Genomic DNA, 20,055 nt, shown 5'->3' on the forward strand with positions numbered 1-20,055 from the left:
AGGCAGAGCTTGATGAATAATGAATGTAGAGAGTGAGAGAAAGTGAAAAATCAAGAATGACCCTGGGTTTGGTGGTACCATCATCAAAATAGAAAACAGTAGGAGCGAGACTGAGTAGAAAGATAAGCTGAGTTTTAGACATATTAAGACAAGGTAGTTGTATGTACAACTATAGAGGTCAGCAAAAAGATCTGGGATAGAGATACAAATTTGAGATTCATCTGTAAAATATATAGAGAAAGGAGAGTGTACAAGCAGAACTTTAAGGACAGTCCACATTTAAGAGTCTAAGGTGATGGAGGATGAGCCTACAAAGGTGTTTAAATAGTGTGTTTGCAGGGATAAGAGAAAGAACAAAGAATGTGGCTTCATGGCAAGAAAAGTCTTCCAGGACAGAAGAGTGAATGGTACTATCAGGTGCTGCTGAGCAGTGGAGCCAAAAAAGATAGGTGGACTAAAAATGCAGTGATGCTTCATTACAATGGCATTGTACATAACATTGGCAGTGTGGCAAGAATGGTTTAAACGGGGTGGTAAGGTCTGGGGATATTTGTAGAGTGTTGAAGAATGAGTAGGAAGTGAGAAATTAGAGATGTTGGATGTAGATAACTCATTCAAGAAGTGTGGTTGTGAAGGGAAATAAAATTGATAAGGCAATGTTTGAAGAGGGATGTGTAGTTATTAAGGGAATTTATATCCTTTCCTCAAGCTGGAATAGACTTGAATGGGTTCAGAATGCTAATCAGGAAGATCATTAAGAACATGAAGAGTCAAGAGATAATGAGTAGATCAGAGAAGGCTGAATGGAATGGGCTTCACCTGATATTGTAATGTATTACCAGGTATTACCAGCCTAGTTGCTAGAAGGTTATGAGTAAAATAATTTATGGTTATCTATCTAAATGGGAGTACTCTTGCCTCAGCCAAGTTTCCTGATTGTGTAGCTTTTCTCCCCAACCTGCTGTGAATATTCCCTGGGAAAAGGAGGCTTGGGAAATCGTTGCTCCTTGGACTACCTTTATGTGGTTGGAAGGCACTCTTGTTCCACCGTGCCTTAGTTGTCACAGAATGTACTGATCTGGAGTCCTGGGCATCAAATGCAGGCTTTTGTATAGGTGTAAGGAAGTCGGAAGGGATGAATTTCCACAGATGCATTTCCATGCCTCTAAACAAATGCAGAGAGGGGCATATATGCATTTTATAAAATTTTATTATTGTTAAGCCAAAACTATACTCTACCATGTTACCCATTTAAACTATTCAAGAAGTCAGAACTGTCATGTAGATTCAAAGAACAAATATTTCCAGTTTTATATAGATTGTTTCAGAAAGTAGAAAAAGAAGATATATTACCTTAGCACATTTTATGAGTGTCTTTGTCTGTTCATGTTGCTGTAAAAAAATACCACAGATTGGGTAATTTATAAAGAACAGACATTTATTTTCTTACAGTCCTGGAGTCTGAGAAGTCCAAGATCAAGGTGCTGGCATTTGTGTGGCGAGTGCCTTCTTGCTGTTTCTTCACGTGGCGGAGGATGGAAAGGCGAAAAGGGCTGAAAGCTGTATGAAGCCTCTTTTTTCTCTTTTAATTTTGATTTTTTTGAGATGGGGTCTTGCTCTGTTGGCTAAGCTGGCCTCAGACTCCTGGGCTTAAGCGATTCTCCTGCCTCAGTCTCCTGAGTAGCTGGGACTACAGGTGCACATCACCATGCCTGGCTTAAAGCTTTACGAAGGCCTTAATCATTTCTCTTGTTTTTCCTCTTATCCCTGCAAACACACCATTTAAACACCTTTGTAGGCTCATCCTTCATCACCTTAGACCCTTAAATGTGGACTGTCCTTAAAGTTCTGCTTGTACACTCTCCTTTCTCTATATATTTTACAGATGAATCTCAAATTTTGTATCTCTATCCCAGATCTTTTTGCTGACCTCTATAGTTGTACATACAACTACCTTGTCTTAATATGTCTAAATGTAAAATGTACAAGAGAGGAGGCCTCATGACCTAATCACCTCCTACAGACCCCACCTCTTAATACTATCACATTGGATTTTAAAGTCCAATGTGAATTTTGCATGAGACACAAACATTGAAACCTTAGCAATGAGGATAGTATAAATATGATGTCAAAATTGGACAAGAACATTTTGAGAAGAGAAAGTATATAGGCCAGTCTTACTTACTAACATACAGGCAAATATCCTAAATAAAAATTTCTAGGCCTAGATACTTTTATTAGTGAAAACTGTTAATATTTAAGGAAGAAATAACACCAGTCTTACATAAATTCTTTCAGAAAATAGAGGAGTAAGGAACAGTTCCCTGTCAGTTTTAGGAGACCGGCATAATTGTGATGCAAAAATCTGACAAAGACATTATAAGAAAATTAGAGATTATTATCCTTTATGAAAATAGGTGTAAAAATCATTAATGAGATATTAGCAAATAGAATCTAGCAATGTATTTGATAAAGTTGAATTTAAGCTGGGCACGGTGACTCGCACCTGTAATCTCAGCAATTTGAGAGGCCAAGGCGGGTGGATCACCTGAGGTCAGGAGTTTGAGTCCAGCCTGACTAACATGGTAAAACCCCATCTCTACTGAAAATACAAAAATTAGCCAGGCATAGTGGCACACACCTGTAAACCCAACTACTTGGGAGGCTGAGGCAGGAGAATCACTTGAACCTGGGAGGCAGAGGTTGCAGTGAGTGGAGATCACGCTACTGCACTCCAGTCTGGGTGATGGAGCAAGGCTCCATCTCAAAAAAAAAAAAAAAAAAAAAAAAAAGTTGAATTTAACTCAGAATTGCAAAATTAGTTTAATCTTAGAAAATCAATCACTGTAATTTGCCACATTAACAGCAGAGAAAAACTATGTAAGCATTTCAGTAGATGCAGAGAAAGTATTTGACATAATCCATTCCCATTTGTGAGAAAGACTATGAACAAATTAGGAATAGAAGAGAACTTGTTAAAAAGTTATCCATGAAAAACCTATAACTAACATAATATTAAATATTCAAAATGTTAAATGCTTTTCTCCTAAGATTAGATGAGAAGCCAGACAAGGATGTCTACCACTTCTATTTAACATCTTATAGAAAATTCTAGAAAATGGAAAGAAGTAAAACTCTCCCTATTGATAGAAGATATGATTGTTTATATAGAAAAATTCTAAGGAATATACAAAACAGTTATGATTAATAATGGTTTTACCAAAGTATAGGATACATGGTCAGTATACAAATTAATTACATTTCTATATACATGCAAGCAATTGGAAAATGAAATAAAAGGTTTTATTTATAATAGCTTTAAAAAATCTACTTAGGGATGAGCTTCATAAAAGGAGTTTTTGTTAACGGTAAAACATTGCTTAGAGTAATTAAAGTACTCGGTCAACGGAGAAATACTATGTTCATGTATTGTAAGACTTGATATTTTCAGATATCACTTCTTCCAAATTGATGTATAATCCCAGCAGGCTTTTTTTGGTAAAAATTAACAATTGGATTCAGAAATTGAAATTGAAATGAAGAATCTAGAATATCTAAAGCAATCTTGGAAAATAAAGTTAAAGGACTGTATAATCCAACTTCAGGACTAAATATAAAACTACAGAATCATGACAGTGGGGTGCTTGCATAGGGCAGAAAAATAGATCAGTAGGATGCAATAGAGAGCCCAGAAAGGTTTCAAAAAAATTTCTTAGGGAAAGGACAATGTTTTCAATAAATGGTATTGAAATAAGTGGATATCCGTATGAAAAAAAATGAACCTTAGTTTCATCTCACGTATTACCTCAAAATTAATTTTCACTCATCAAAAGGCACCACTGGCCTGGTGTGGTGGCTCACGCCTGTAATACCAACACTTTGGGAGGCTGAGGCAGGTGGATCACCTGAGATCAGGAGTTCTAGACCAGCTTGACCAATATGGTGAAAATCCGTCTCTACTAAGAATACAAAAATTAGCTGGGCATGGTGATGGGTGCCTGTAGTCCCAGCTACTTGAGAGACTGAGGCAGGAAAATCACTTGAACCCGGGAGATGGAGGTTGCTGTGAGTCAAGATCACACCACTGTGCTCCAGCCTGGGTGACAAAGCGAGACTCCATCTCAAAAAAAAAAAAAAAAAAAAAAAAAGAAAGAAAAAGGCACCACCAATAACTTTAGTAGGCAAGCCACAGATTAGAACATATTTACAAAACATACATGACACAGGACTTGTATTTAGAAGATTATGAAGAACTCTTACAATTCAATAGCAAAAAGATAACTCAACTTTTAAAAAGGTAAAAAAATTTTAAGATACTTCACAAAGGAATATATATTGATGGTTAATAAGCACATGAAAAGATACTCAACATCGTTAGTCATCAGGAAAATGATTAAAGCCACAGTGAGATACCCCTACACACCTAAATGGCTAAAATGTAAAATGACTAAAATATAAAAAACTGATACCATATATTGGCATGAATGTAGAGCAGTTGGAACTTTCTTATATTATTAATGTAAGCATAACATGTATTAGCTAGAATGTGAAGCAGTTGAAACTCTCATACATTGTTCATGGGAGTGTAACATGGTATAATCACTTTAGAAAAAGGTCTGCTAGCTTCTTATAAAACTAAGCATATATCTACCCTTTAACCAAGTAATTCTACACTTTTAGGGATTTACCCAAGACAAATGAAATATAGCTTGTCAAAAGACCTGTTACAGGAATGTTAGTAGCTGAAAAATGGAATTGGAGAAAGGATAAATTAACTGGGTTGTATTTATATTGCTATTGTTACTTGCAACAACACAGATGAATCTCACAAATACTATGCTGAGTTGAAGAAGCCTATGTAAAAAGGTTTATATTTGTATGGTTCCATTCATACGAAGTTTTGAGGAAGTAAAAGTAATCTGTGGTGACACAATGAGAATAATATTTGCTTAGGGTAGGAAGATAGTGGTTTGTTGGGGATTTACAAAGAAAGAACATGGTGGAACTATCTGGATTGATGGACGTGTTCTGTGTTTTGACAGAGATTTAGGTTGGCTGGGTGCCGTGGCTCACGCCTGTAATCCCAGCACTTTGGGAGGCTGAGGCGGGTGGATCACGTGAGGTCGGGAGTTCAAGACCAGCCTGACCAACATGGAGAAACTCCGTCTCTACCAAAAATACAAAATTAGCCAGGCGTGGTGGCGCATGTCTGTAATCCCAGCTACTTGGGAGGCTGAGGCAGGAGAACCGCTTGAACTCGGAAGGTAGAGGTTGCAGTGCCCCAAGATCGTGCCATTACACTCCAGCCTGGGCAACAAGAGTGAAACTCTGCCTCAAAAAAAAAAGATTTAGGTTATCTGAGTATATGTACTTACCAGACTTATCAATCGGCATACGTAAGATGAAGTAATTTAAGATTTGTACAATTGAATGTTTGTAAATTTACCTAGAAAAACACACAAAAGAATTGCAATCAAATACTGAATTTTAGCAAAAATAATTTTATAAAGTAAGTGAATTTTACAAAAATAAGGCATATTAAACTTACTGTGAAAAGTAAACCGGCTGGGCGTGGTGGCTCACACCTGTAATCCCAGCACTTGGGAGGCCAAGGTGGGAGGATCACTTGAAGTCAGGAGTTTGAGGCCAGCCTGGCTAACATGGCAAAATACTAAAATACAAAAATACAAAAAAATTAGCTGGGCGTTGTGGTGCATGCCTGTAATCCCAGCTACTCAGGAGACTGAGGCAGGAGAATCGCTTGAACCCAGGAAGTGGAGGTTGCAGTGAACTGAGATCGGCCAGCCTGGGTGACAGTGTGAGACTCCATCTCAAAAAAAAAAGCAAAGAAAAAAAAAGCAAATCTATAAAACTTTTCGAAGAAAATATAAGCACATGTATTCATGACTGTGTAATCAGGGATATATTTCTTACATGAACAGTTGTTTTGGAGAACAATTTGGAATATCCAGTACTTTATGACTCAGTAGTTCAACGTCCAAGAAATATTTTCTACGTGTGCACTAGGAAACAACTGCAAGAATGTTTACAGGAGTATTGTTTTAATGGAGAAGAAAAAGATGGAAACAAAATTAAATTTCCATTTACTAGAGAATAGATAAATAAATATTGGTATATTCATAGACTGGACCACTGTCTGAAGATTAGTGAACTAAAGTGAAATATATCCACATGGGTGAATCTCCCAGTTTTCATAATGTTGGCTAATGTCAACAGAGGAATACATATAATATTATACCATGTATATATAATTTTAAAACATGTAAAACAATACTAATTTTTTATGAATCCAAAAACACATGGAAAATATAAAAAACAAATTAAGAATAGTTGTTAATTTAGGACTGGTAGGAGATGGGACTTGATACACTTGGAAAGCAAGTCACAGTGGCCCCAACTGTTATTGTAAAGGTTATTTCTTATGTCAGTGGTGTGTGAAGTCATCTCTTTGTTATATTATTTCCTATACTATTTTATTTGTCTAAAATATTTTCTAATTATCACCCACTGCCCTAATCCCATTTCATTCCTTCTGTATGCTTGCCACTAATGCCCTTTATAATTCAGCAGCAGTTAACGGCTGGCCTAGCATGCCTGTAATCTAGGGGAGATGGTTCCATCTAGTGGGAAAAATGTCGCATGTATTCTATGGGACATTCCTTTTAGGAAGGAAGATTAAAGAAGTAATAGTTTGCCTGAGTCTAAGAGGCCGGGCACGGTGGCTCATGCCTGTAATGCCAGCACTTTGGGAGGCCGAGGCGGGTGGATCATGAGGTCAGGAGATCGAGACCATCCTAACACGGTAAAACTCCGTCTCTACTAAAAATACAAAAAAAAAAAAAAAAAAAAAGCCACATGTGGGGGTGGTTGCCTGTAGTCCCAGCTACTCGGGAGGCTGAGGCAGGAGAATGGCGTGAACCCGGGAGTTGGAGCTTGCAGTGAGTCGAGATCACGCCACTGCACTCCAGCCTGGGAGACAGAATGAGACTCCATCTCAAAAAAAAAAGACAAAGAAAAAGTTATTATTTAGAAATATATGACCTTTTCCATTATTAAGATAATACTGTGAATTTCCTAGGACATTTAGGTAGACCAGCAGGTCTCAGATGGGTTCTTATTTCTAACTTGCATATGTTTTGTTTTTCAGAAGGAGTTGAGCCTTCCAAGAAGAGGCAGCTTGTAAGTAGATGATTATTGCCATTATGATTATGATCTCCTACTTAGGAACCCCTCTTGGGAACATTTCCCACTGTCATGTGGAAGAATCCCACTCAGGAATATTTCTTTCTGTGTACTCGTATCTGAGCTAGGGAAGCCAGCAGGCCAACTGACTTCTCCCACTAGGTCAGATTTTCCCTCCTCCCCATTCCTCTCCACCTCCAAATCCCTCCTGTCTCAGTTTTTGCATAACATTTTGAGAAAGTTACAACTTAAATGTTCACCACAGTCTTACACTTGTGCTTTGAGATTTACTGAGTTTTAGTAGACTCAAGCTAAGGAGATAGGAATATTAAAATGGAAACCCTTTGCGTTTACATCTATCCCATAGCATGGTATGAGGAGAAGACCAACTTTTCTGATAAGCTGAGGCAAGGGCAGCTCAGTTTGGAGACTACGTTGAATGGAATAGGTTCCCAACCTGTTTGGTTTTTTTCTGGCTTCAGGGTTAGGGGAGATTAATAAATAGTCTTTGTCCCTGGATTTTAATTTCTTATATTCTCTTGGACTGCTTTTCCCCTAGGAATTTGGTTGGGGCAGTATTAGAAATTTGGCCAATCAGAATCACCTAGAATGCTTGTTAAAGTGCGGAGTGTGAACTTAATACATTAAAATCTCTATGTTGGGGCCCAAAAACCTGTACTGTGTATACCTACAATATGCTCATCTTTACCATGATTTACTAGTAAAGTCACATCTGGGGAACCCTAAGGAAATAGAGCTGTGATAAAACAATGGCTTTTAAACTTTTCCTTAACAAAAAAAAAAAAGATCTAATTAAGGAGGAGATCACAACAATATTTATATTTATGTATTAAGTATACTTTACGTACACATCATATGCAATTTTTAAATGTATGAAACACATAGTAATTCTGTTACTGTCCATTTTAGGTTTTTGTTTTGTGAAAAATGCTCTCGTGATTAAATTTTCCTCTGAGATTTTTGTGTAGCCTTTTGGGCTGTTTACGAAAGCTTATTTTGGTTTGATATGAAGAGACTTGAGTCAGAAAACTCATAAGGTTCAGTCTTGACCATGCCATTTAACTAGCTTTGTAAACCTAGACAAATCACTTTATCTTCTTAAATCTCAGTTGCCTTATCTATAAAATGAAAATAATGTTACCTGTGTTTTCTTCTTACTAAGCCTGTTAGAAGGATCATTTAATATATGTATAGTGCTTTATTACTTATAGTTTAATTTTAATATACATTAGTTTTAGAATTCTTAATGGGTTAAATTTGGATGAATTCTATTATTTAAGAGGCACATTTTAAATTTTAAATTCGGTTTCTAGCAGTGAATATTAGGTCTAGCTTCACAAGTGTCCTGAGTCTTCTGTAAATGGCAAGGGCTCTCCCAGGACTCTTAGAGGAATGATACACCAAGTAGGTATGCATAACTGAAAAGGAGTAGCTTTTCAGCATCATAGTCAGCAAATATTTGTACTTGGTCATTTTTCTACTCTTTCTACCCTCCCCTCCTCTTTTTTTTTGGTTCCTTCTATCTGAAAACTGTCTGAGATTTGCCTTTTCTTAGTATTAAGTGAAATAAATTAAGACCTGAGACAGGTAGCTTCTTGCAGGAATGTGTGTCCTCAATGAATGGAGTTGCTGAGAAGAAGGAGAAGGAGGAGTATTCTTATTTTTATATTATATCAGAATAATTTTTTGGTTATTTTAGTGATATCTAAAGTTAGGCCTACTCTAACTGCCTTAAAAATGTTTACTTAATAAGGGTCAGAAATAGATTTTCCCTCCTCTTTTTGATAAAGTAACTCACATTTAAACAATTGATCACTCAGTAAATACACATTAATATCTACTCTGGGTCAGGTGCCATGGCTCATGCCTGTAGTCCCAACACTTTGGGAGGCCGAGGTAGTTGGATCACCTGAAGTCAGTAGTTCGAGACCCGTGTGACCAATATGGTAAAACCCTGTCTCTACTAAAAATTAAAAAAAAATTAGCCGGGCGTCGTGGCATGTGCCCTGTAGTTCCAGCTACTCAGGAGGCTGAGGCAGGAGAATTGCTTGAATCCAGGAGACAGGTTGCAGTGAGCTGAGATCACACCACTGCACTCCAGCCTGGGCGACAGAGTGGTACTCCGTCAAAGAAATAATAATAAAAAAAATAAAAAAGCCTACTATGTGCTGGGTAGAGTGATCTAAGTTCTGAGGCTGTTAAGATTCAACTAGGTAAATTCTTCTCTTTTGAAGAGCTTACACTTAAGTAAGCCAGAAATTCTTCAGTTTTTTAATATAAACAATATCCTTTCTTATCTCTAATATTAGAGGAGTAGAAAAAGTTTTGTTCTGGAATGAAGCAAGGAAACATGGGTACTAATATAGGCTTTGCCACTAACAAATTACGTGTGGCTTTAAAACAGGAACTCCCACTTCTGGACCTGAATTGCCATACTTGTAAAATCAAGGGATCGGCTACCTGATCCCTGTGCTTAGTCATCTCCCCAAACAATTGAAGTTCCATGGTCCCTCTTGTACACAGAACTGGGCAAGTCTTTGTAGGGAGTGTGCAGTAGGAGGCAAAGTACTGCTTAGCATTTGTAGTAAAGAAAACAGAAAGGTAAGAACCACAAAACAAGTATTTGAATAAGTTTAATTACTACAAAATTAGTTGTGTGGAAAAACTGATGTTAATAAAATGAGTGACTTACCATCTGCTCTACTGTTTCTCGTCCTCATAGCCTGATCTGGAAAATTTTTAAAGTTTCTGTAATTGTCATTTAAGTCTTGGTCAGAAGGAGGGGGCATTATATTTGTGTCCCTGTTTGCCTCTTTCTCAGAATGGTTCTCCCAAGAGCAAATCCTATGGTGTGCTCATTCCAGGTTACAAAGGCTCGTTTCCATATCCTTCATGGGCATAGAGAAATTTAGAATTTGCCTCTAGTTTGGTGTTCTTGTCCTTTGAGAGAGCGTTTTTGTTAATTAATTTTTGAGGCTTTCAATTGCTATGCTTTTCCACGTAATATGTTAGTTGCATTAAAATGGACAGGAACTCAAATATGGGTTTCTAGACTTCTGTGACAACTTGGCACTATACAAAATACACATTCTTCCACCTAACAAGTAATTCGTCTGAAGTCTCCAAATTGGTAAGTGAAAGTATAGCATGAAAATTAAGAGCTTGGGTTTGCAAGTCAGGCAGATGTGGATTTCAGTCTTGGCACTATTACTTACTAGATGTTTTTTGGTAAAAGCAGTTACTGTATTTTTGACTTTCCTCCATTCACTTTGTGATTTGCTCAAATCTTTCCATCCATGCATCCACCATACTATATTATTTTAGTTTCAGTTACACGTGGGCACTATTCTAGATAGTGGAGATACAGTAGTGAATAAAGCAGACAAGGTCCCTGTGCTCATGGAGTTTCCATTCTACTTAAGAGAGACAAAAACATGTATGATATGTCATATGGTACTTACTGCTATGGAGAAAAATAAAGCCAGATATAAGATAGGAGGATGTGTGTTTCTGTGGGGTGAGGGTTGAAATTTTAAATTTTAAATTTTAAATTGAACTGTCTAGGCTGGGTATGGTGGTTCACACCTGTAATCCCAGCACTTTGAGAGACTGAGGCAGGAGGATCATTTGAGTCCAGGAGTTTGAGACCAGCCTGGGCAACATAGTGAGACCCCGTCTCTATAAAAATATTTTAAAAATCAAAAAAATTTGGATTGTCCAGGAATTTTCTCATTAAGGCAACATTTGAGCAGAGAACAGGAGTCTGGAATGAGTGATATTGAGATAGAGATGGATCCGTAAAAATATATGTATGTATATATTGTATATATTTATATGCTTATATAAGTATATATTTATATATTGCATACATATTTATATATGTATCTATACACACACATACACACACACATTTGTAGTGACATTGGTCAGATTAGGGAAGAGAGCTGTTAAATTCCAATGCGCAAAATGCAAACATCATCTATGCCCGCCACGATAAGGGCTTTATTGGGGGAAAGGTGGTTATGAAAGTTCTTTTGGCCTGGCTTATACCATTTATTTTAGATGTAGCTTCCTGAAACTAAATCATTTTCATTTTTAGAGAGCTATTTCTTATTTAAACCCATCTGGGTATTTTTTTAATGCATTAAAAAATGTAGTTTAGAATATCAGACCTCAGGGAGTTGATAACCTTGTTCAAAGTATACATATCTGTGAAAAGAAGATTTTGAAGTTCTAAAGTTACTTTTATCTGTTTACCCAGCCTAGAAGAGTTTTATATTTTACTTTTTCATAATTGAAGCAGCTCTGAATGGCTTTTCTTGCCCAATGCTATGGAGGGGGCCTCTTTTTGGTGATTCCTTTCAAATAGGATTTTTTCTTTTGCTGCTGTTGTTATTTTGTTTGTTTTTGTGACAAGGTCTCATTCTGTAGCCCAGGCTGGAGCGCAGTGGTGCAGTCTCACCTCACTGCAACCTCATCCTCCCTGGCCTCAGGAGATCTTCCCACCACAGCCTTCTGAGTGGCTGGGGCCACAGGCACCTGCCACCACACGTGGCTAATTTTTTTATTTTTTGTAGAGATGGGGTTTCACTATGTTGCTCAGGCTGGTCTGGAACTCCTGAGCTCAAGCTGTCTGCCTGCCTTGGCTTCCCAAAGTGCTTAGAGTACAGGCAGGAACCACCATGCCAGGTGATTATTTATTTTGTTTGTGAATTTCAGCACCAGTACCTAGACCCTACATTTGGGAGCTTAATGTAAATAATGCTTATGTCTCCAGTTACCCTGAAAGTAAAGCTTTTCTAATACCCATTAGACTTAAGATAATTTTCTTCATATTTCATGAAATGTCTTGCTTTATTTCTTAGAGGCTATGAGCAGTCAATTGAGATAACGCACTGTAGGAGTGGAGAGGTTGCTGTTGGTTGCATTCATCATGGGGTATGTGTATATGTGTGTGTTGATATTATTAACATTGCTGGCTTGTCGTCTTTAGTGCTCTTGGGGATAGTTAACCTTTTGTTTTGTCAGCTTACTCATTTGGGCAGTGGACTTGGATACCAGATATTGGATGAAAGGAAATGTCTAGTGTCTGCAGTGATAGGCACTGCATAGTGGGCAGGGAGGAGTTCCTGGGCCTCAGGGATGCGATGCGTCAAACTTTGCTCCTGTGAAACTGACAGCGTCATGTACTTTCCCATTCTGATGCAACTTGATGCCTGGATCAATGCTTCTGGAAAATGTGCTAAAAAGAGATGCCACCTGCTGCATACACATAGTAAACCTTTTGTTGAGGTATCAGTAGTGTCTGATATAGGGCTTCAATTTTTCTGTGGGGCTTTGAAAATCAGGAAATTTTGCAGCCTTTCAAGACACAAAGTGATAGCTTTGTGTTACATTTAAGACCCTGTCTTTTAAAAATTGGTCTTATATAGGAAGTAATTTTATATAGGTTCTGTTAAGTGTCCAATGGGAAGGCAGGACATAGCAGAGGTTGGGAGGGAAGTAGACATAGTCATCACTCATATCTCTACAGGGAACCATTTTGTTGTTTAAAAATGGACTTAGTTGTCGGTGAGCTCTGCCTGTATAGGTGGGATCTGAAAATCCTTGAGAACCCGTTTTTGTTACTGTATGTTGAGAATAGTTATTGTTATGCTCATTATCCCCACATTTGTATTGCTAGATCTCATAACTGTCCATTCACCATAATGTGACTGGATATCTCAAAGACATCTGAACTGTAGCATTTATGAATCTGAAGTCATTGTCTTTCTCAAAAATCAGGTCCTCTCTTACACTCTAGCTTACTAAATGGTACTGCTTCCTCAAGGTAGGAAATTTAGTTATTCTTGTTGCTGTGCTCTTCCTTACACTCACAAGTCTTTTCTGTTATACCTCTCAAATATCTCTTGGTGTTCTGTCTTTATTTTTATTTTATTTTATTTTTTTGAGGCGGAGTCTCGCTCTGTCCCCCAGGCTGGAGTGCAGTGGTGCAATCTTGGCTCACTGCAAGCTCCACCTCCTGGGTTCATGCCATTCTCCTGCCTCAGCCTCCCAAGTAGCTGAGACTCCAGGTGCCTGCCACCACGCCTGGTTAAATTCTTAAATTTTTAGTAGAGATGGGGTTTTACCGTGTTAGCCAGGATGGTCTGGATCTCCTGCCCTCGTGATCCGCCTGCGTCGGCCTCCCAAAGTGCTGGGATTACAGGTGTGAGCCACCTCGCGCTGCGCTTTTTTATTTTATATTTTTTGAGACAGAGTCTTGCTCCCTTACCCGGGCTGGAGAATGGCATGATCTCGGCTCACTGCAACCTCTGCCTCCCAGGTTCAAGTAGCCTCGTGAGTAGCTGGGACTACAGACGCGTGCCAACACGCCCGGCTAATTTTTTGTATCTTTAGTAGAGGTAGGGTTTCAGCATGTTAGCCAGGATGGTCTCAGTCTGAACTTGTGATCCACCCGCCTCGGCCTCCCAAAGTGCTGGGATTACAGGCTTGAGCCACAGTGCCCGACTGGTATTCTCTCTTTCTTTATACTACCCCTGGTATGTCTAGATAGTCCCAGCCATTGTAATCTCCTGCCTCTGCTACTGCCATAACCTCCTAACTGGCCTTTCTTTATGTGGCATTGCTCACCCTCAGTCTACCTATCATAGAATAGCCAGGAAAAGCTTTTTAAAATGCGGATTTCATTATTATATATTCATTTAAACTTTTTTGGTGAATTTTTTTTTTTGAAACAATCTCACTTTGCCACCCAGGTTGGAATACAGTGGTGTGATCACAGCTCACTGCAGCCCCATCCTTCCTGAGCTCAGGTGGTACTTGCACCTCAGTCTCCCAAGTAGCTGGGATCACAGGTGCACGCCACCACACCTAGCTAATTTTTGTACTTATTCTAGAGATGGGGTTTTGCAATGTTGCCCTGGCTGGTCTTGAACTCCTGGGCTAAAACTATCTGCCTTCCTCGGCCTTCCAAGGTGCTGAGATTACAGGTGTGAGCCTCTGCACCTGGCCTTTGGTGAATTTTTTCTTACTCTTAGAATCACACCTGACTGTCTATACAATGTGGTTGCTATATTTGTCTCCATGTTTTGCACAATATGTTCTCTGTGCCTGGAATTTTTGTTTTGTTTTGTTTGAGACGGAGTCTCACTCTGTTGCCAGGCTGGAGTGCAGTGATGCAATCTCGGCTCAGCAACCCCTGCCTCCCTGGTTCAAGCAATTCTCCTGTCTCAACCTCCCCAGTGGCTGGGACTACAGGTGCATGCCACGACACCCAGCTAATTTTTATTTTTTTTAGTAGAGACAGGGTTTCACCACATTGGTCAGGCTGGTCTCGAACTCCCAACCTCAGGTGATCAAGCGATTCTCCTGTCTCAGCCTCTGGAGTATCTGGGACTACAGGTGTGTGCCACTGTGCAGAGCTAATTTTTATGCTTTTAGTAGAGACAGAGTTTCACTATGTTGGCCATGATGGTGTCAATCTTTTGACCTCGTGATCCACCTGCCTCGGCCTCCCAAAGTGCTGGGATTACAGGCATGAGCCCCCATGCCCAGCCGGAATGTTATTTTTCCATCTATACCAGTCTAGTTCCTACTCATCTTTCAAGTCCCAGCTTACATCTCACTTCCTTAGGAAAGGGTTTCCTGACCTCGCCCAAACCTTGCTGTCTGTAGACTAAGTTGGGTTTCCCAGAACATACTTTCATTAAACCCTCTACTTTTTCTTCATAGCTCTTACATCAGTTATAGATAAAGAACTGTTTGTCTGCCTTCCCCCATTGAGTAGCATATTAGTGTTAGCTCAGGCTGCTGTAACAAAATACCACATGCTTAAATAAGAAAAAATCATTTTCTCACAATTATGCAAACTAGGAGTCCAAGAAGGTGACAACATCCTAGGTTTCTGGTAAACCTCTCTTCCTGGCTTGCAGAGAGTGGCCTTCTTGCTGTGTGCTCACATGGCCTTTATGTGGTACACCAGCCTGAGGATAGGGGCATAGATCTATCTCTTCTTCTTTTTCTTCTTTCTTCTCCCTCCTTCTTTATTTCTTCCTCCATTTTCAAGGCCACCAGTCCTATAGGATTAGAGCCCACCCCATGACCTCATTTAACCTTATTTATTTCCTAAAGAACATATATGGAAATATAGTCAGATTGGGGGTGAAAGCTTTGACATGAATTTTGGGGAGACACAGTTTAGTCCATAGCAGGTGGTAAGCTCTGTGAGGTCAGGACCATGTTGTGCGGTACAATATGCTGACCCCATGGCCTGCTATAGAGTTTAACACAAATTGGCAATCATTTGAGCTTGTTCCAAACATTGGTATGGTCTGGCACAAGAATGCAAGTAGAGGTATACATGTTTAATTGTTTAAAATAGAGCTACCAATTGTAAAATAAAATAAATATGTTTTATCCTCCTACCTCTAGAGATATAGTTGCATAATAATAAATTTTGAAATAGGTGTAAAGCTATTGATTTTTAAAAATAGGCACATGTTAAATATTTAACTCATTATTAGTAAGGGAATATGGCAGATATATTAGCCAGTTCAAAGAAGTGAAAGAACCACAAAGTGATATGTGTTGTGTATGTGTAGTGTTGAAATAAATTTATTATTTATTACAAAATTGAGTTTTTCCATGGAGAGAAGGGAAGTCAGTTGCACCTTCACTGTACAGAATTTATCAGCATGCCTATAGACAAACATTATTTTGTGGACCAGATGTACTGGCTCACACCTGTAATCCCAGCACTTTGGGAGGCTGAGGCAGGAAGATCACTTGAGCCCAGGAGTTTGAGACCAGTCTGGGCAATGCAGTGAGACCCTGTCTCTGCAAAAGTTTTTTGAAAAAAATTAGCCAGGATGGTGGTGACTGCCTGTAGTCCTAGCTACTTAGGGGGCTGAAGTGGGAAGATTGCGTGAACCTGGGAGATTGAGCCTGCAGTGAGCCATGATTGTGCTACTGTACTCCACCCTGCATGACAGAGAGAGACCCTGTTTCAAAAAAAAAAAAAGAGAAAAGAAATTATTTCACATAACATCAGTTACCTATAACTTACAGAGTTGTAAAGTAGCTCAAAGACAATAAAAGACAAACTAGAAGAGTGTTCTCTGAACAATGCATAGTCTTTTATTGGAAATATCTAGTAAACTTTTTTCTTTTTTAACTTTTTCTATTTTTTTTTTTTTTTTTTTTAAATAACCTCCTACCTTTTCATCTAAAATAATCTGAAACATTTTTGGTCAAAAAAAAAAAGGGTGATCTCATTGGGTTTGGCCTGATTATTTGCATAGTGTAGCCAGAATATTAATTTACCATAAGGCCTTCTTAAGTTTACTTTGCTGTAAATTTTTATAAAGAATCTCAGATTGGACTTTTAAAGGCCTCTATTATTTGTATTTCGAGGCTAGGAAGGCAAGCCTAAGAAACTATCACATTTCACTTGTAATAACTATAAATTTGGGTGAATTCCTAAGGGTCCTGGGCCTTCCAGGAAGTGACCTTCCTTACCATCTGTAAGTCTGGACCCTGTAAAACCAGATACCAGGCCAGTTTTCCCAGGAAGGTTTTGTAAGTGTTGGCTCTATAAAGTCAACCATAATTCCTTAAAAGTGGTTTGTTATACCTGATCAAATGAGCATGATTCTGAAATGCGACCTTTCAGGCAAGCTCTTTGTTGGACAACGAGTTTTTACAACATTCTGGTCAAAAGGAGAACAGATTCTTGTTAGCCCTATTCAAATAACTGTATTGCCTTGAACTGTAAGGAGACTCAGTAAGACGTTCTTAGTTCTGGGTTAGGGGAGGGTCAGTGAGAATCAGATGTGATTTAGGAATGTTTCATTTTACAAGAGCAAAGTCTACTTAATTGTTAAGAGTTATGCATAGCTTAACAAGGAATACAGCTGGCTCCCTTGCATATTAGAAAATGGACATTAAAATAATATTTCAAACAAATTACTATAATCATTTCTTATAGTTCATACAGTTCTGTGTACCTAATTCTTATTTCACTGGATCTTAGGTTAGTACTCGGCTTCTTAACTAAAAAAAGTTCTGGAAATTCTGACTCAGTCCACTGGAATGATCTGGATGTTGTCCAGTTGTCCAAGCCGTGCCGTTGGAAGCCTGTCTATTCTTTGATGTGTCAGTAGTTTTAAAATACCTGCTGCAGTCCTTTTCCATGGAGCTCTGAGACAACTCTTCTTTGTTGAAGACACAGACTCTGGCTTCTAGTTGACAGGCCTCAGCACAAAACAGAATCTCTCTGCATGTGACAGAGTCTCATAAGAATAATGCAACTAACAAGGAAATTAAGTTGTTTTTGTCACATGTAAAATGAGAATAATATGGCCAGTCCAAAAACTTATAGCAAACTGTAAGAGATTACTGCAAATAAGACAGTGAAGGTTATGTCTGATTTAGAAAACATAGATAAACGTAATTTTAGAGAGGGAAAAATCTTCATGTATAACATATAATATTCTTGTGGTATTTTGCAGATACCAAAAACATACCAAAAATATACTAAGGGTATCAAGTAAAGAGATTCAGTGGGTCTGGAATATCTGTACATCTATATTTTCTGTCCTGTACATCTGTATTTTTATAAAACTCCACTGACCTAGAAGGTGCTGGATTCAAATGTTAGAAGTAAGGTTGTTACCAAGTAAACATTTTCAATTTTTGTTATTTATTTATTTATTTATTTATTTATTTATTTGAGACGAGGTATTGCTCTGTTGCCCAGGCTTGAGTGCAGTGGCTCTGTCATAGCTCACTGCAGCCTCAACCTCCTGGGCTCAAGCGATCTCCTGTTTCAGCTTCTCAAGTAGCTGGGACTATAGGCATGCATCACCATGCCCAGCTTATTTATTTCGTTTAATTTATTTTTTATTTTATTTTAATTTTTTGTAGTTGGGCAAAGTAGAGATAGGGTCTTGTAATGTTCCCCAGGCTGATCTCCAACTCCTGGGCTCAAGTGATTCTCCTGCCTCCCAAAATGTTGGGATTACAGATGTGAGCCACCGCACCTGGCCAGTATTTTAGATAATAACTGAAATTAAGACTGAAAACACTTCTTCCTGTAAGAGATTAAAAAAAAAAATAAAAAGACTGAAAACACTAAACTTTTGTGCCTAAAATCTGGCAGAGTTCTATCAGAACTCAAGAAACATTGTGGCTAATGAGGACATTTACAAATCTCTAGGAGTTTTCCATTAATCATACAATAACTAGAATATTTATAGTAATAGCATTTTACCCATGCAACTTTAACCTAGGGAACACTGAACGTGTCTTCTGGTAGACAACTTTTCTCATGAAATTCATTAATAACAAAATAGTAAACCTAATTATTTCTAACATTTCTCTAAAAAGGAGAAAACATGTCTTTGTGATTTTGCTGAGGATGTTTTAGTATATCTCAGAGATAGTTTTTCATATTAAAAATACACTGACCCTAGCACTTTGGGATGCCAGGGTGGGAGGATCACTTGAGCTCAGGAGTTTGAGATCACCTTAGGCAACTTGGTGAAACCCTGTTTCTACAAAAATATATAAAAGTTAGCTGGGCATGGTAGTGCACACCTGTGGTCCCAGCTACTCAGGACGCTGAGGTGGAAGGATTGCTTGAGCCTGGGGGGTGGAGGCTGCAGTGGACTGAGATCATGCCACTGCACTCTAGCCTGGGTGACAGAGTGAGACCCTGTCTCAAATATTTAAAAAAAATAATACACTGAAAATTTTATTTTATTATTTTCTACACGTAGGATCTGATTTGGGAAAAACAAATCTTCAGAGAAACACTTAAGATAGGATTGTTGGTGCTTGAGAAATAATACCTGGTTACTTATTTAACCTAAGTGACAGTAAAACATTTATAAACAAACATAGAAAGTAACACAATTTTAAATAACTGTAGTTTTTTTTATGAGGAACCCTATGCTTGCTTAATTAAGGACATGGTAAGTCATCATGAAGCACAGAGAATTTTTCTAGCACGACACAAAATATTTGCTATCTAGGCATATTACACAACATAAAAGAATAACTTTAATATTGTAGGTAATGGCAGTAAACAGTTAACCAAGGACATGGACTCAGCAAAATTGAATAAATTATTTGCTAAGATTTTAACCAGTTTTAGCTTTTCAGACTCAGGTATTATAAACCATGACAGTCAAAATTCACATTCCAAGTTTTGCCCTTCATTAGTTTTCATATTCTGGAACAGACTTATGCTTTACTTGAGGACAAGTTCAGGGGTTCTCAAGGTCAAAATTAATTTGATAATGAGTACTAAGATGTTATTAAGATGCGGTGGATTTTTAGTGTTATCATCAAATGAATCAGTAAGTATTTTTTAATGCCTCAGTTTCCATTTTCAGTACTGTAATTATTGATAGTTATATCCCACAGAAACAATTTGGGGTCCTTTGTTTTGTTTTATGAATTTTGGCAAATATATATACCCGTGTAACTACAACCACAATTAATAGATAGAACATTTTTATTACCCCCAAATATTCCTTCCGTAGTTTTGCAGTCAATCCCATCTTCCACGTCTTGGCCTCAGGCAACCACTGATCTGTTGTTTGGCACTACAGATTAGCTTTGCCTGTGGTAGAATTTCATATAAATGAACACATCAAACGACCTGCTTTTTTGTATCTGGCTTCCTTTATGTTTCAGTATTTCCTTTTGTGACTATAGCACTATTTGATGGATATTTGGGTTGTTTCTGGATATTATGAATAAAGCTGCTGTAATCATTCATGTGTAAGTTTTTTTTTATGGGCATATGTTTTCATTTCTCTTGGG

General features: G+C 38.1%; 1 protein-coding gene across 4 annotated transcripts in view; it reads left to right on the plus strand.

Annotated features, from left to right (window-relative positions):
- MAST2 (microtubule associated serine/threonine kinase 2) overlaps positions 1–20,055 on the plus strand; it is a 258,930-nt gene that overhangs the window by 105,158 nt on the left and 133,717 nt on the right. For all 4 annotated transcript variants that reach the window (XM_025371095.1, XM_025371105.1, XM_025371113.1 and 1 more), the window contains exon 4: positions 7,169–7,200. In XM_025371095.1, coding sequence (XP_025226880.1) covers positions 7,169–7,200 — 32 coding nt within the window. The remainder of the gene's footprint in view (positions 1–7,168; positions 7,201–20,055) is intronic.

Source organism: Theropithecus gelada, chromosome 1 (genome assembly GCF_003255815.1).
Source record: "Theropithecus gelada isolate Dixy chromosome 1, Tgel_1.0, whole genome shotgun sequence".
NCBI classification, from domain to species: domain Eukaryota; kingdom Metazoa; phylum Chordata; class Mammalia; order Primates; family Cercopithecidae; genus Theropithecus; species Theropithecus gelada.